Source organism: Electrophorus electricus, chromosome 15 (genome assembly GCF_041902795.1).
Source record: "Electrophorus electricus isolate QZ-2024a chromosome 15, ASM4190279v1, whole genome shotgun sequence".
NCBI classification, from domain to species: Eukaryota; Metazoa; Chordata; class Actinopteri; order Gymnotiformes; family Gymnotidae; genus Electrophorus; species Electrophorus electricus.
Window position 1 is genome coordinate 18517501 of NC_137511.1, and position 17500 is coordinate 18535000.

A 17500-nucleotide genomic window follows, 5' to 3' on the forward strand; every position below is an offset into this window, starting at 1 on the left:
ACACACATTCACACACACTTAAAGCTTGCTGTGACAGTTGATTAAAGGGCTAGACATCATTCATTGCAGTCAGTCACTTCCAGATATATAAAAACACTTCTACACTTACACACACACACACACACACACACACACACACACATTCAGGGAAGCTAACAACTGCGAACATTTTTTGTCTGCAGCAGTCCAGCCCCAGCTGTCTGGTCTTACACACACACACTCACACACACCTGGTGTTGCATAGAGGGCCTGGATCGGTGAGGTGTGGGCACGTTTCAAGTGTGGGTCGTGTAGGCGGGTAGGGGCCATGGGGGTGTTTCCGGCACAGAGCACAAACAGGAAATCCACTTAAAGTGTCCCCCCCCCCCCCGCCGTAACACTCACCACGGAGCTTCTGAAAAGCCTGTTCAGAGCCACACAGCCAGGAAGGGAGCATGAGAGAGGCCAGGGTGGGGCATCTCTCCGGGGTGTCCCGGGGGGACCTGATTTCACAGAGGCTGTATTTTGTATGTGCTCTGGATCTGCTGGATGTGAGAAATGTGAGAGGCACAAAGAGCAGAATCTGCATAGCAGGACAGAGGAGCTATCACAGATGAAACTGTGTGTGTGTGTGTGTGTGTGTGTGTGTGTGTGGTGTCTCCTGGCAGGATTAGAACAGTTGTAGAGATGCTCTTCACCATAAACCATGTGAGCAAGAGTGGGCCTCATAAATACCTCTGTGTGCTGCACAGGACACTTTAAAGAGGCAATTACTCTCGCCCTTCTGACACACACACACAGAGCAGTGTCGACTGTCAAAGCACTTCTGTTGCAGCTCTTTCTGTTTAAGTCTCTGTGTGTGTGTGTGTGTGTGTGTGTGTGTGTGTGTGTGTATTTTATCTGACACATTACTTCTCCACTAGCAAAGCGAGGTCCTGATCCTTCGTCTCCTCACCGGTCTGGTTACCACCTCACCCAGCCGACGCTCAAGCCGACTGACTCCAGATCAGTGCTAAACTCTAAACGCCACCTCAGCCCCATGGTGCCGTATCGGGCACCCCACAGCCGGGGAAATCCATTCCTGGGGGACCGCGACAGTCTGAGGAACGCTCCCTGGACGAGTGTTATAAACATTCATAAACATAACCATCTGCTCTCACAAGGTCTTGGTAAAAAGTGTAACCAGATCAAATCAACAGGAATTAAAGACTACATAAACCTTCCGTAACTGTGGAAGTTTCAACTCCGCCATCACTCCACTGGCTACAAACTGACCTGATTTCTTAGTTCAGTTTCTCTGAGCGTGTCTTCTGCGCGGGGGTGTCAAGACGGGACGTGTAAACCCTCACACCCGCTCTGTTATGTCCACGAGCCCCAACGACGTTTTCCCGGGACGTAAATGGGAAAGGGGACCTGACGATTGCAGATGGGAAGCTTGTGGCGGGTTAGAAGTGGTTATAGCCTCTTGCGGCGTAAGAGGCCTGGCCTTTTCTTCTGTGACACTTCCTGGAAGGGGTGAGCTTTTACTGAGGTTGTAAAAATGGCTTCACACGCTTACAGCTCCTTTTTACAATTACCGCAATCAGCCTCACACATAAACTGCCTTTGAATCCTTTCTCTCTTGGACCCTGTGTGTGTGCGCATGTGTTTGTGTGTCCTGTCTGGTGTAGTAGTCCTTTACAAACACAGCGGTTTTGACACGTACACACACCTTTTCCAAGTCGTTATCGAGCATCTGAGACAAAGGTGTTAGAGACAGAAGAGGAGAGGAGGGGATGAGAGAAAGAGAGAGAGATACAGCTGAGGAATGTTAACTTTGTTATCTGAGATGAGCTTATCAGAGTGTAAACACACTGGAGTACTGTATTAACACACACACACACTACACAGCAGAGGGCTCGTCCTCTGCCCAAACTCACTGTCACTTCTGAGAGAGGAGGACACGGTTTGCACGCGGACACAAAGGATCCCTCCCAGCCTGAGCACAGTTCATGGAAAGCTCGCCTGCGTTTCAGCGACTCTGACCATAAACCTGCAGAGATTCGCCTCCTGCGTCACCTTAGATCGTGACCACAGCCGAACGCTGTGTCCTACCATCACACAGGCTGGTTCACACCATATTCCATAAACACCGGCTCGTTTTAGCCAAAGTAACGAACAGATTTGGTTAGGATGGATGGCTGGATGGATGGATGGATGGATGGCTGGATGGATAGATGACTGGATGGATGGAATGACTTTAGATAGCCACTTTTCTGTTTACACTTTACTACAGCCTGCAGATCTGCTGCTTATCGCAGAGTACCGCGTCTTTATGGTGACGGCGGCGATGTCGCACTTGCGGGTTGTGCGTCGTCCAGCTGCGCTCGGAGACCGAGCGAGCGAGCGAGCGAGCGCGCGCGCGCCCGCGACCCCGACGCGAGGCCGCCGCCGCCTCTCGCGCCGCTGCGCAGCCGCGGGGAAGCCCTCCGCGCGGTGCGGGATTAGCCGAGCGAGGGAACCGGGTCACCGGGAGGTGAGCTGCCCGCTTCCACGGGTTCAGGCAAAGTTCAGCCGCATGGCATTAGGCAAATGAGAGAAAAGAGAAGTTGAGCGATGAGAGAAGCGGGCGAGAGGGGGGGCAAATTAGCTTAAGAAGGAGGCGCTCGGGGGGGGAGGGAGGCAGAGAGACACTCTTGTTCTCGCGCATTTTGGGGAACTTTTAAAAGTCGACGCAACTTCGGTCGCAGACGCATTAGGAAAAAAAAGGGGAAAAAAAGGAGGAGGAGGAGCGACGACAGCGCGAGCGAGCGATAGAGAGCGCGAGACACGGCGGTAGGTGGGGCCCCGGGGCTCAGCTGCTCGCGCTCGTCACTCTCCTAGAAGCGCGAGAGCGACGGCAGCCCCGAGCTCGGTTCCCCCTCCCGCGCGCGCAGGACGTAAACACGGTGGAGCAAAATAAAGAAGACTGTGTGTTTGGTTTTTTTTAAATAATAATAATATATATCAAGGCGTGAAAAACAAGATCGGCACGTTGCGCTCCTAAAGCTGCAACAGAAGCGCGATCTTTACCGACGCTTGTGAAGGTTTGACCGAAGAGAGAGCGAGAGAGAGAGAGGGGCACGGGACGATCCTTCACCTCCGCGGGGTGCAGACGGGATCTCCGGTCCAGGATTGCACCCGCAGGAAAGTCCTGCTCCGCCGGGACGCGTTTGCGCGACCCGGCGGCTGTTATTCTGCGTTTTCGCTTTGCCAGCTCAGGCTTTTCTGGATCCGTACTTCTGGACCGAGGGGCGTTCGCTCGCTCTGCAAGCCGGATCCGCCGACACGCCGTCCGCTTTCCCCCGAGCGCAGACCGCGTCGCTGGATACGCTTGACGGATATCTGCACGAAGCGTGCGCCATGCACGCGTGTCCATCGCATCGCCGGAGTCTTGGATTGATCGGTTCCTAGTTTTGGTTTTTTTTTGTTTTTGTTTTTGTTTTTTTGCAGAGTGTGGAGTTCAGCCCCAGCGTTTCGGATTTCGTGTGTGTGTGTGTGTGTGTGTGTGTGTGTGTGTGTGTGTGTGTGTGTGTTCTCAAGTTCGCGACGGGAGCGCTCAAGCGAGGCTCTTTGATGAGCGGTCCGTTCGTTCTACGGCTGCGTCGCGACGAGCGCACTCGCCTTCCCCGCCGAGCAAGGGACCGGCGCTCTTCCGACCCCTGGCCACGCGAACTCTCCGGATGATGTACGAGGGCGTGGACGTGGCGGGTCTGAACCCCAGCCCTTTCCTGATGATGGATTACTACAGCCAGAGCCGGGCGTGTCTCCTCCCGGAGAAGGGGCTCGTACCCGGGCCGGCGCATCCGTACGGAGCATCCATCAGGAACCAGCACTGGACTGGCTCGAATCACTGTGAGTGGTGCTCACATCCGTGACCGCGGCTTGATCCGTCCGTTTCGCGCTCTTCTGCACGGGCCACTGTTGCTACTCCTCTGCCACAGAACGTGTGTGATTTCACCTATTTATGCCTGCGTATTCTTGTTTGGCTTTTTTTTGTTTTGTTTTGGTAATGCTGGTTTTTACACTTCGACCTGATTCCGCAGACGGCGGTGTCTCGGATTTCATCCCCCGCCACCGGCACCGTTTCCCTTATTTCAGCTCTTTCAAAAGTCTCCGCCGCGAACAACACCAGCGCACGCGCCGACATTTCTGCCCGAGCAGTTGCCCCACTTTCACGCGCGCGGCAGAAGCTCCCGTCGCGCCCGCTACGTGGCCTACGACAGTTTTGTTTCTAATATTAAAATGAGGAGAAAAAACACACACACACACACACACACACATTACGGCTGCATACAAAACCCGATCGCCGCACGCGTGTCGGCCGTTACACGTGCAACACTGAAACACTTCGCTGTCACGCGTGCACAGCCCGATTTCGTCGGATGGCATCGGATCAGCCACATTCGTTGGCACGGAATGAATCCATACAAAACGTGACCATTACGAATGGACGCGGGTCTGCCACTGTTGCTGTCGGTGTTTCCCAAGGGTGGACGCGCCCGAAAAGTAGGGCGTGAGTAGTCAGCAGCGTGACATACTTTCGGAGACGACCGCGCCGCCGGCGTCTGCGGAGATCAGACACGCTCGTCGCGTTGTCGTTCTCGGCCTTGGCTCGCCTCGCTAGCTCTGTTACCCGTGCAGACGGACGCCCGAGCGGTTCTCTCCGCGTTTTTGGTTCGTCACCTGAGTGGCTGCCGGAGGAATGGTTGCAGACAGTGGAGAGGTGCAAAGGTGAGAGGTGATCCGGCGGAAGCGTGCGGGAAAGCCCATGCGCAAAACCTTTCCGGAATCGTGTAGTTTGTCGTGCGCTTTGTTTTGCTCGCACACTAGCCAATATTATTAAAGCATAAAAGCCCAGAATTTTAGAATTATTTGACATGCCTGTGAACACTGGAGTTCACAGTGAAATACCCAAAGCTTTACTTCGCCCAAGGTCATAGTGTGGAGTCCCTCAGAGTGTTTTTATGTAAGAAGCCTTTTCTGCTTCTGTAACCGCACCTGGTTGGCCTTAACAACGGCCGGCTGCTTGCGTAAGACTGCTTTGAAGTCCTGGCTGAATGCGCAGTTTTACGCCTGGTGCACTTTCACCCCTCCAGCGCTGGCCTTCACGGCTAATTTAGGGCGAGGGTCGGGTGTTGTACAGTCAGACTGTGTGAGGGGAGGGGGTGGGAGATAGTTGGGATTCCTCACGGTGACCCCCAGCTTTCATCAGCCAATCGGTTTTTGTGACCCTGCATCCTTTGTAGACATGACCTCGCGAGGATCACATTGCTACGGGCATCAAGAACGTGGCCCATGTGTGCGTGACAGGTAGCCCAGGCTTAAACAGGAACTTGAACCTGCGCTTGCGTTGTGCCGTGGGGGCGTTGCGGCATTCTGTTAGGAGGCACTGTCTGCCTGGCGTGTGGAGATGTAGCCGGGCAGTTCTCAGCCACCGTCAACAGGGATCAAAGGCGCTTGATCTCCGTTAGCCGCCATTTCTTGGTCCTGACACAGGCTTCCCCTTAAGAGACTACACACACCCAGGTCATGTAGGACACTGATATATACACACACATACTCAATCTCTCTCTCTCTCTCTCTCTCTCTCTCTCTCTCTCTCTCTCTCTCTCTCACACACACACACAATCATTCATTTAATATGCACTCACTTCACATCCCCAAACTTATACATTATACATTTCACTGTCTCTCCTCAGTGTGTGTGTATGTGTATTAATCTGTGTGTGTGTGTGTGTTTTATCTGAGAATTTGCTGTTGCTTGCTGTTAAATGCAGAAGTCCTCACTGGCAAACAACCTCTACAGTTGGCCTTTACTGTTTTTTGTGTTAAGGACCATTTCATTGTGTGTGTGTGTGGTTGTGTGTGTCGGCTTCTCGGAAGGAAGTTCTAGGCTGCTGGTGATGTGTTAACTGGTGTGGTATTCCATAGTGTGTCTTTGTGTGAGTGTGTGCACGTGTGTTTGGTTGCAGAGAGCGTAGCAAAACTTCCAGTGACTGTGTACACTACTTTAAACCAGTCACTGCTGCTGTTGTGTGTGTGTGTGTGTGTGTGTGTGTGTGTGTGTGTGTGTGTGTGTGTGTGTGTGCTGTCAGCTGTACTCTGAAGGCTAACGGCACACTCAGCTCTTATCCCATTCCAACAGCCGTGTGTGTGTGTGTGTATTTGGCTTTATATCAGTAGATGGGCAGGTTTTTAGAGCTACAGTAAGCACTTGTCCCAGCTTAATATAGCTGTATAATGGGAACCCAACATTTATCACACAGCGATCAGATCTAAACATATCCAAACTGTGTTTAAGAGTGATTTAGTTGTTTTTGTTAATGTGTAAGCTGTTATTCTTTTTTGTTCATTCTGGTTCACTAAACCAGTGCCGGACTGTAAATCCTGTAATTCTTCTCATGTCCACTAAATATACTAGATAAGTTAGATGCTGGGATACAGTACAATACTTAATTGTCCGATGTTAGAAATGTTCTGTGTGTGTTAAGTGAAAAGCAAAGCAACATGTCAAACCTACACAATAACCCTTTTATGCGTCTTCAGTTTTTCCCCGTGACGTTCCAGCAGTTTTATTCTGGGATGATACTGTGTGTGTGATCCCTAGCTGGAGTCATGCTAGCCAGGACCGCACCTGGTAACGTTCCCAGAAACGTTCTGTGCAGATTTCTTCGGAGCCCGGAGTGCTGCAGGCGTTTTATGACCCGTTTTGTGCGCGACTCGCTTTAGGTGGGCAGATCACGAAAGCATGCCAAAGGAGAACTTGGAGCGGCAGTGTAGAATGTTCCGGCTTTCCGTGACCGTCGCGTCAGGGAAGGGGCCGCCTGGGACACTCTTACGGGAAAATGCCACGAATGTAAAGACAGGAGTCCTCCAGCACTCCTGGGAAAGTCGGGAAAGGTGACCCATATGAAAAGTCCAAATGACACAGTAGCGAACATGACGGCGACGGCGTATTCGCAGTATACGCACAGATCTGTGGGTTTAAATTTCCCTGCTGACAAATGGTTGTTCAGCATGGCGTGTTCCACTGGTCCAAATACCAAACACACAGCTGCCGACGGAGCTGGTCTACACACCAGCTCCTGCGTGCTTAATTACAAGTGCTGTCATTCACGTTTATGAATGATTCTGTCTACAGCAGCTGTGTGTGTGTGTGTGTGTGTGTGTGTGTGTGTGTGTGTGTGTGGGTGGGTGTGTGGGTGGGTGGCATTAAAGGTTAGCGGAGTTCATGACAAGTTCCCTATAAGTGCTCAGGAAGCAGCAGGGAGACGTTTTGGCCCCGTTCGTCCATCAGTCATTGTTAGCCCCGCCCCCATGCAGCTAAACTCCGCCCCTCCTGCCTTTGTTCTCTACATCATGATGTCACGATTCCAAGGTTATTGGGAGCAGACAGGTGACTCCCTGCTGACTCCGTGTTGGCTTAGAATAGTGCAGAGTTGTGTGGGCGTGTGAGCTCGGACCACAGGTTGTCCTTGTTCCACAGTCTGGCCTGCTCCTTTTTTTTCCTGACACATCCCTCACATTCTCTCAGTCGCACACGCACACACACACACACACACACACACACGTGCTTCCCGGGTGTCTAGAACCTTTTTGTTCGGTGCTGTTATGAGGAGGTGGCGTGAGACATGCTGTGTGAGTGACTCCCGCTGTAGTGCCATCATTCCATCCACCTGTCGGTCGACACGCTCCGCCTGTGTCTCTTCCTAGTCTCCATTCCCTCGTTTCTCTGCATCGGCGTGTCTGTAGGCAGTACCCTTCATCTGCAGTCCCGCGCCTCCAACGTGAATTATTTATTATTCTCCCTCTCTCTCTCTCTCTCTCTCTCTCTCTCTCTCTCTCTCTCTCTCTCTCTCTCTCTCTCTCCCTCTCGCGCTCACCGCGTAACCGTTGTTTTCCCGCTGAGTGTAACCGTTCCAATAAAACCGTGTGAAATTCCTCATCGTCCTCACCCAGCGCGAGAGGGCGCGAGACGCGGACGGGCTCGCGAGATGAGACGGAGCAGAGCTCCGAGCTCCAGTAGCGGGGAGGGGTGGGTCCCCCTGGAGTAGCTATGACTCGTTCTCTGCTCTTCATCCTCTCCTCTCGTTTGTCTCTCTCCCTCTTTCTGTTCCTTTCTTCTCCTTTTTGAGGGGAGCCGGATGGACAGCAGGATGGATGGAAGAGACTTCGTTTGTGTGTGTGTGTGTGTGTGTGTGTGTGTGTGTGTGGTGGCGGTGGTGTATTTTTATGTGGCATGGGACTTGCCTGACATGGGTGAATGAGGCGGGCAGCACCAGGGTTTCTGGGTAAAATGAGTGTGACGGACCATGCGAGGGATCACTGCTCCTGGAAGACAAACCAATTTAACCACACTGTGGGATATTTACATGGGGTGTGTGTGTGGGAGAGAGAGTGTGTGTGTACCAAAACAGTACTATGAACCCCATGTTACCAACTAGTCTGGCCATATCTGTAAGTACGTAAGAAGGTCAGTATGTAGTTTGAAAGTGTGTTGTTTATTCATTTCGCTGTATCTCATTATATTACGTTTCTCTCACATTATATGATATTTATTAACGGTGCGTGTAACAAGCCAGGAGGTGGTACATATCGTTTACAAGCCGTTTCCCTGCTCGGGGTGCTCCCGTCTGCCAAACACTCTCCCCACATGCGGGGCAGGTAAACTCCTGTGCTGACAGAGCAGGTTTACAGAGAGAAAGCAGTGCTGATGTTGGGTCACTACAAATGTGGCGATGAGACATGTGCAACTCTGTGGGCAGTGGGATCAGTGGGTGTGGCTGGATGTGGGTGTGGCTCGGTGTGGACGTGGCTCGGTGTGGGCGTAATAGAAAGATAGATGTCCTCTCTCTAATCTCTTGAGTATATGTATGGTGGGCGTGCTTTCAGGGGAAAGCACGCACACACACACACACACACACACACACACACACACACACACACACACACACACACACACACACACGGCATTGTTCCACAAATAACTTTAGAAATGGAGCAGGGGTGGACATGCCCCAAGAATAGTCGTAACCATGTGTGACTGCGTGCGTGCGTGCATGTGTATACGTGTTTGAGAGAGAGAGGCATGTAACTGTGTGTAAGTGTGTGTGAGTTTGTGTGGGTGTGTGTGGGTGTCTCTAATATCATCTTGGGTGGAAAAGAAAGCCTGTGTGTATCAGAGGGTGTGTGTGCGTGCGTGCGTGTGTGTGTGCACGTGTGTGTGTGCGTGCGTGTGTGTGTGCACGTGTGTGTGTGTGTGCACGTGTGTGCGTGCGTGTGTGTGTGCACGTGTGTGTGCGTGTGTGTGTGTGTGAATATGGACCATTGTTTGGTTGAGGGGTTTTCCCTGAGCTGCTGTCACGACCTGGATCTAATGTGATTGAGGAGAAGTGCTTAGTTACAGGAATGTGTGTGCGCGCGCGCGCGCGTGTGTGTGTGTGTGTGTGTGTGTGTGTGTGCGCGCACGCGTGTGTGTGTGTGTGTGTGTGTGCGTGTGTAAGCGCACGCGTGTGTAAGCGCGCGCGTGTGTGTGATAATGTTACTGGCCTGAAATTAATGTACAAAGCATTTGTGTGTGTTTGTGTACATGCCTGTGCATATGTGCATGCATGTGTGTATGTGGGTCCATGTGTATGTGTCTCTACGTGTCTCTCTCTCTCTCTCTCACACACACACACACACACACACACACACACACACACTCCCCGTTCTGCTTGGCTATGGGTTAATGACAGTGAATAGTCCTGGTACTGATAGTGACGTCAGTGTCTGTTAGCACACTGACAGTGATCTGACATTACCCATGAGAGGAGTCCTACAAGAATGGCCTGATATCAGAGGATGGAGTTACACACACACACACACACACACACACACACGTCTTCACTAAGACCTGCTATTTTCTTACCCGATTTTCATGTCTTTTTTTCGCTCTCTCTCTCTCTCTCTCTCTCTCTCTCTCTGTCTCTCTTCTTTAACCTAATAAACTGATCTGTGTGTTAGAGTAGGAGAACACTACCCAGGGCTGTTTGAGTTCACTCCACAGGGCAGCAACTCACTAGGCTCTCAGTCTGCATTTTAGTGGGTATTATTCATAGTGTGTGTATGTGTGTGTGTGTGTGTGTGTGTGTGTGTGTGTGTGTGTGTACACAATCAATACTGCCATTAAATATCTACCGTTGTGTCTTACAGCTTTGTTGTTATAATGTCCTCAAACAGTTTTCCCCCTTTAACCTGGAACTCCCCCCTCACGCGCCCCTGTTCAGTGGGCGGATTACGGACTGCTCCGTTGGAACGTCATGTGCCAAGGTAAAGCCACACGACTGCAGTGTGGAAGACTCTGTGAAGTGGCACATAAATGGAAAGTTTCAATTAGGTGTTGGAGGAGCAAACACCTCAGCCTTGCTCACGCCCGCGGTCTAGGGTTGTGAAGTTTTGCCCCTCAGTCTCTTTCACATAGCAGTCATGCTTAAATGACCCTCATTCACGTTTGCTGACATAGAAAGCGCAGAGCAGTACAACGTGGGGTTTGGTTGAACTTTAGTAACCTTTTGGACCAAGTTCGGCTGCTCCGTCAGTCAGAGACGAGACCTCGCAATCACACAGTAACGTGTGTGTGTGTGTGTGTGTGTGTGTGTGTGTGTGTGTGTGTGTGAGTGTGTGTTCTCTTGGTTTACTGACCTTTGATTTAATTGATCTTTGATTTGGCCATTTACGTTAATGAGTCACAGTGAGAGTAAGGTTTCTGTCTGCCGAGAGAGAGAGAGAGAGAGAGAGAGAGAGAGAGAGGGTGTGTGTGTGTGTTTTGTTTTTTTTCTTGGTCCAGATGACTGTACTTTCTTTGTATGTGTGTAAGAGTCCCAAGGGGCCAGTTTGAAGCCCATAGATCACTGCCGGAAATGAGCGTCTGCTGGAGAGATTCTCTGATCCACAGAGACCAACACGGACATCAAGATTTGGATGCATTTGGGGTTGATAGGAAATGTAGTGCAGATGTTTTTCCCAAGAGAAAATGGAGTGAGAGGAAGAAAGTGTCAAAAAGAGAGACAGAACTCCGTGTGTGTGTGTGTGTGTGTGTGTGTGTGTGTGTGTGTGTGTGCTGACCAGCCCACAAATGAGGTCAGAGAAGCCATAACAGCTATGGTCAGGATCAGCAATGCAGGGGTCCAAACACCACACAGGTGGGGAAAAAATGGCTTCGTGCAACAGAAAAAAAAATGCACAAAGAGAGAAAAGAAAATAGCAGGTCTTAGTGAAGATTCTCTGTGTGTGTGTGTGTGTGTGTGTGTGTGTGTGTGTGTGTGTGTGTCTGATGGAGAGAGAGAGAGAGAAAGAGAGAGAGAGAATATCCTGGAGTGGTGATAAGTCCCCCACTTCCAGAGCTGCGACCTGCCTCACTGACCAGCAGCCCAGCCCTGGAGGTGCCCTCCCCACCGGGCCTCGGGCCTTAGTCATGTTCCTGCTGTTTTCTGGGGCTTAAACACATCTTTGTGTTTGTGTTGTGTGTTTAAAAGTAAGAGCATGAGTGAGACTTATTGGATTAGGCTGATCAGTGTCTGTTAAGCAGGCTGATGTTGGAGAGCCATCTGGAGAAATGTTGCTAGTGTAATTGTTAAAGGAATTGTTAGTGTAACTGTTTTGTGTTTTTAGATCGGACTCTGCTGCTGTTTGCTTTGGCCTACACATTTAGCGACTAATTTTGTTGGCATGCAACCAATAATTATTCAGTCATTCGCAGTCATTTTTCATTTCAGTTTCTCAAGCCAATCACCTTGTTGATGCTTATTAGGTACTAGGTCCCCATTGGCCCTGTGTGTGAGACTACTGAATATTCATAACCTGCACAAAATCTTTTAAATGATAGGTATTTGATGATGAGCATGTTACATGTGTGGACTACTGTGTCATTATTGGCAAACTAACAATTGTTGATTCTGTTGAAAGTCCTGTTTGTCCCGGCAGCCACGGCAACCCAGCCGGTGTGGGCGGCGTCAGTCTGCGGGGAACTCCGCCTCCTTTTTCCCAGCCGCCGCTGCGCCGTGGGTGACCCAGTTTGGGCGACACAGACATCTTCTTAGAAACGGCGACGCGGTGGGAGACACCGATAGCTCGCTCGGCCCCACTGCTGCGCTTTGGGCTCGCCGACAGCATCCTGCAGCCTGGATACAGATCCCGTTTCTAGGGTTATATTATGGTAAACGTTGTCCAGGGTTGCTATGGTTACGGCGGATGTGTTTTAATGATTTGATACAACGTGACAAGAACATTCCAACTTTGGTTGCAGATACGTTTTCACAGCCAGGGACTATAGATTACATTCTGACTGGATGTACCGAAAAGTCAGGTGTGTGTGTGTGTGTGTGTGTGTGTGCGCGCCAGCCAGACCCGCAGACAGACTAACAGGAGGTGTGTGTAGGCAGGGGGTGGGATAATCCTTTGTCTACCAACAGGCGTGTATACACCATCAGACAGTGAAAGTGAAAGAGTGTTATGCTCGCACACACGGAGAGAGTGAAAGAAAGCAGACAGTGACACGCCCGCCCCCTCTGCGACACACGCGACCTGTGACACCGGTCCCCTCTCCAGGGACTTGGCGGGCCGTGTGGTGTAGCTGCGCGCGTTAGGACTAACGAATCCCCGTCAGGCCACGCCACGAAACCTTTCAAAAAGTGGCGCGAAGCAATGAAAGCTGTTGCATGACTCAAAACATCTTTTTAATAGCTTCTGTGCCCCTGACAAACTTGACAGGGATATCAATCGCGTTTTCTGTCGTGAAATTTAAGCAAACGCCAAGCGTTGCCTGGAGACAGCACCGAAGACGCGGCCAGGGCCCGAACGTCTCCACGAGCTGAGTTTCTCCACAAATTAGGCATTGCACTCACGGCGCGTGAGTCTCAGGGGCTGGAGAGTCTCTGTGGGAGTCCCGGTTGGCGCGTACCGGTGGAACGTTTCCTTCCCAGTAACAAAGTTCTATTTTTAAAAGGGAGCACTCAGCAGAGACGCTCGTGGTCGTCCTCGCGGGCCTCCGTCCCGCGCGAGTTCATCCCGCGCGTCCTCGTGAGCTTCGAAGCCCTCCACCTCTTTAAGCATGGCGTCATGAAGTGGGTTGCAGCCGTGTGTGTGAGCGTGTGTGCGCGCACGCACGCGGGCGTTTGGGTGCACGTGGGACGGCCGTCCCTGTTAAACAGCCTGGTCAAGGCTCGTGTTGTTTGGGGACGTCGTGTCTCTCCACTACAAGGGTGCTGTGTTGGCTCGACGCGCCGTGTGTGGCTGTCTGGAAGGCCGTGTATAATCTAATAGTCTTGCAGGACTCAGACGCGGGTGTGTGACTGTGGGTGTGTGTGTGTCGCACAGAGCAGAAAGCAGACCTTTGCCACAGGGCTCGTCTCTGTCCTGCTAACACACTTAAGATGGAGCTAACCAGCTCAAATCAGATTAAGCCCTCCGACGCCCACCGACCCTACAAGGCCTCACTGCCCAACCCCTGGGCCGCCCCCAGCACGCTGTAATGAGACGTAAGTGAACCCGGACCCAGACCTGAACCCAGGGTCAGACCCAGCGAGACAGCTCAGGACGGACAGACAGAGAAGCTGAAACAGAACCTCGCCGTCTGCTTGGCAGTAAGAATGAAATGTGTCTGTCAGTGACAGGCTAGCAGACAGGGAGGGCACAAGGAAACCAGAGTTTATTATGGATTCATGGACTGTGTGTGTGTGTGTGTGTGTGTGTGTGTGTGTGTGTGTGTGTTTAAAGGGTGGGGTGAGCACAACCTCTCTCTGTATGAAAGAAACACGGGGGCTACTTTAATTTGAATGTAGTCAGTTTTAATCAGTATTGTCGTACAATAGATGGAGAAAACTGTTCTTTCTCCTGAGTGCGTCTCCCACTCTGGGGGAGATGCCGTTATTGACGGCACAGGTAGCACTGCAGAGTTCATACGGTCTTAGTGAACGTCATACATTGTAACAGTCAGTGTAAAAATAGCAAAAGAAACAGCCATAGAACAACCTTCTCTTCCCCTCCCTGATCAATGTTATAGCCTTAAATCATAACGCTAGGGTTAGCACTGCGTTCGGGCCACTTGGCGCCCCCTACAGTTTTACTGAGTCTTTGCAACCCTGTAATAGCATTTAGAGACCCTTTGAACGCACGCGCACACACACATACACACACACACACACAAACACATTTTTATTAGATTAGATTCTAAACATGTGTGGAACCTGTCTTAATATTTGTTTGGCTTTTGTACTTGTATACATGTTTGTTTCTGGGTAATGGAGATTGTGTGTGTGTGTGTGTGTGTGTGTGAGTGTGTGTGTAAGACGTGACTGATGGGGTTGGCTGCAGCAGTGTGTAAATAAGAGATCTAAATATAACTCTCAAGCTCTGCTGTCCTTCACTGCAGCTGAAACGCACATAAACACACACTGCCACACATTCACGCACACCATGTGGCCAAACCCAGAGAAGTGACTGTCACACCCTCGCCCGTCCTCGCGCACAGGCACAGATGTTCCGCTCGCGCACACTGCGTGAGGGTGCGTGAGGGTCACGTTCCCCTCCGGCGCCGTGATCCTCGTCCTCCACCTCCTCCTCCTCGGCGCTCTCGCTCCTGCTGTCCAGCCCCATGCTGCAAACTTCTGTTTTTGACCCTTCCGGGCCACCGTCCGCGTCGTGGATTCAGTGGTCCGGTTTCCCCGGTCCTGTTTGTGCCATTCCATGTCTGCAACCCCCTCCCATGGTGTGGGCAACAGTCCATACCGTGGAACCCATCTGCACGCTGCGGAGGGGTTTTTGTTGTTGTTGTTGTTTTTGTTTTTTGTCCACATCCTGAAGTTGTTCTGTTTTTCCTGTGAAAACGAGCTCGTTTGGAGCCACGGTGTCGGTCAGTGCTAGCAGGCTCCCTGTCCCAGCCGTGTCTACCGCGGGGACACCAGCAGGTGGCGCCGTCGGCCTTGGCTGAGGGGAGCCTGAGCCTCACTGCAGATGCCTGTCTGGTCTTTTCAGCGCGAGGCAGTTAATTTCCGCCGTCTGTGTTGGTAAGGGCAGGGATTGAAGCAGGCGGATAAATACCTAGAAGAGCGTTGCGTTCTGGCTCCTCTCTCTCGTGTGGCGGTACGTTCTGGCTTCTCAGAATAATGGCTGAAGGGTTTTGGAATGTTGTACTAAGGATTCCCGTCTCTCCCTGTCTACCCCTTCGTCTCCCCAGCCGTGGAGACACAGAGTACAAGTTCAGAGGAGATCGTTCCGAGTCCCCCCTCACCACCACCTCCTCCACGCGTGTACAAGCCCTGCTTCGTCTGCCAGGACAAGTCGTCGGGTTACCACTACGGCGTCAGCGCGTGTGAGGGTTGCAAGGTGGGATACAGATACATACGCGCACTCGCACACGCACATTCTCTCTCTCTCTCCTCCTCCTCTCTCACTTTCTTCACCGGAAGAACATTCTTGCGCAAAGCCATTTTGTTCCTCCTGTGTCGTGTTTGGACCCCTGCATTGCTGATTCTGATCACAGCAACATTTCCATGCCATTATGGAATGCCCTTGTGGGCTGTTCAGCCGCACTGTGGCACACGCGCACACACACACACACACACACACACTCATATTCTGTGCTGTCACGGCTCCTCTGACCTCGTTTGTGGGTTGGTGAGCCTCCCTTTCACACTGGCAGTGAGATCAGCTACACCTACACCAGCCCTGTCCATCACAGGTGAGCGGAGACAACGCCAACCACTTCTAGAAAGAGAGACACATGGGGGGGGTTGTTTACACGTTGTGATTTGTGTACGTTACTTCTGTTTTCTATTTAAATGCTTCGGCAGTTAATTTGCCAGTAAAGCTCATTATAAATTGACACTGAAAATTGAGAGAGAGAGAGAGAGAGAGAGAGAGAGAGAGAGAGAGAGACATGGAAAAGACAGAGTGAGGCATAGAGAAAGAGATGTAGGGAGAGACAGAGAGAAAGAGAGATGTAAAGAGAGAGCTGTAGAACAGTGCTATAAACAGTAAAGACATGCTGCTTCTCTGACTTGTATAGATCTGCTGTAGCTGTGTTTCTGTAAGAGATGCACTCTGGTCCACCGCTAAAAGCTCATCACTGCCCCCTGCAGGAAGGAACAGGCTGTGTTTCTGAAGCTCAGTGATGAAGTAGAAGCCTGGGTGCACACACACACACACGCGCACACACACACACACACACACACACAAGTGCGCACACACACACACACACACAAGCACACACACACACACACAAGCGCACACAGCACACACTCACACATACACACACACTCATGCATCCACACTCGCACATGCACGCACACGCCAACACACACACACATGCATCCACACTCGCACACACCAATACACCCCAACACTGATACACACGCACACACACCCCTACACACACCAGCACTCTCACTCACACACACTGACACACTCCACACTCACACGCGTACACAACACAAACGTGCACATCAACATTCATAAATGCACGTGCACACCAACACTCACACATACATACACGTATGTGCACACACACACATCAGCACTCACATGAAGGCAGCACACAGAGGGGATTAGCTATGCAGGGAGGCGGAGACAGACTGATGTGTGTGTGTGTGTGTGTGTGTGTGAGAGTGTGAGAGTGCATAATGGCAGTTTAATCTTCACACTGGGATTAACACACATGGGAGTAAAGGAGAATATGAATTATATTTGCATGTTATTATTACACACACAAACACACACACACTATTCATTATTTTTTATGAGGAAGTGCCACATTCATACTACCACACAGCATGGTTAAAAAAGTACTACATTTCAAGAATTAGTGGTTGAATCTCTTGTGTGTGTGAGACTAAGATGTTTGTCTGGGTGCCTGGAGCAGAACTGTATGTTTTTGTGTTTTCACATCTTGTGAAAAACAATATTAATTGCACACATACATTTACAGCATGTGGCTGGTGCTTTTATCCAAGGTGACTTACAGTTATGACTGAACAAAACATGAGCAATTGAGGGTTAAGGGTCTTGCTTAGGGGCCCCAACAGTGGCATCTTGGCAGCAGGGGGGTTTGAACCAGCAACCTTCCGATTACTAGCCAAGTACCTTAACCACCGAGTACCTACCACATACTGAGCGCATGTACACACACTCACACTCTCTCGCACACTCACGCAAACATGCGCGCGCGCACACACACACACACACACACTTCTCTAGCTACTGTAGCCTTGACTGTTCAGTCAACAAAACTTACATTACATGAATTCCAGTTCCAATTTGACACTTTCCCATTCTCTCTCCCTCTATCCCAATATTCCCACGCTCTCCCTGTGTCCCGACATTCCCACGCTCTCCCCATCCGTCCCGACATTCCCACCTGCTTTTTCTCTGCCCTTGTCCCCACGTTTCTGCTCTGTCGTCCTGTATCCTGGCGTCGGGGCTCATGTCTCGTGTTCCGCGTGTGGTCTTGCAGGGCTTCTTCCGC

The 17500-nt window shown here is 51.1% G+C and overlaps 1 protein-coding gene across 5 annotated transcripts in view; it reads left to right on the plus strand.

The window, feature by feature from the left end:
* Positions 1-17500, plus strand: part of raraa (retinoic acid receptor, alpha a) — a 49553-nt gene that overhangs the window by 23927 nt on the left and 8126 nt on the right. For 2 of the 5 annotated variants that reach the window (XM_081697579.1, XM_081697578.1), the window contains exons 1-3: positions 3451-3852; positions 15215-15363; positions 17489-17500. The exon at positions 17489-17500 is cut by the window's right edge and continues 130 nt beyond it. In XM_081697579.1, the coding sequence (XP_081553705.1) occupies positions 3681-3852; positions 15215-15363; positions 17489-17500 (333 nt within the window). In that variant the 5' untranslated portion in view covers positions 3451-3680. Of the gene's footprint in view, positions 1-902; positions 1495-1649; positions 3853-15214; positions 15364-17488 lie in introns of those variants that run through there. The other 3 variants (XM_081697580.1, XM_081697581.1, XM_081697582.1) reach the window with 3 other exon arrangements.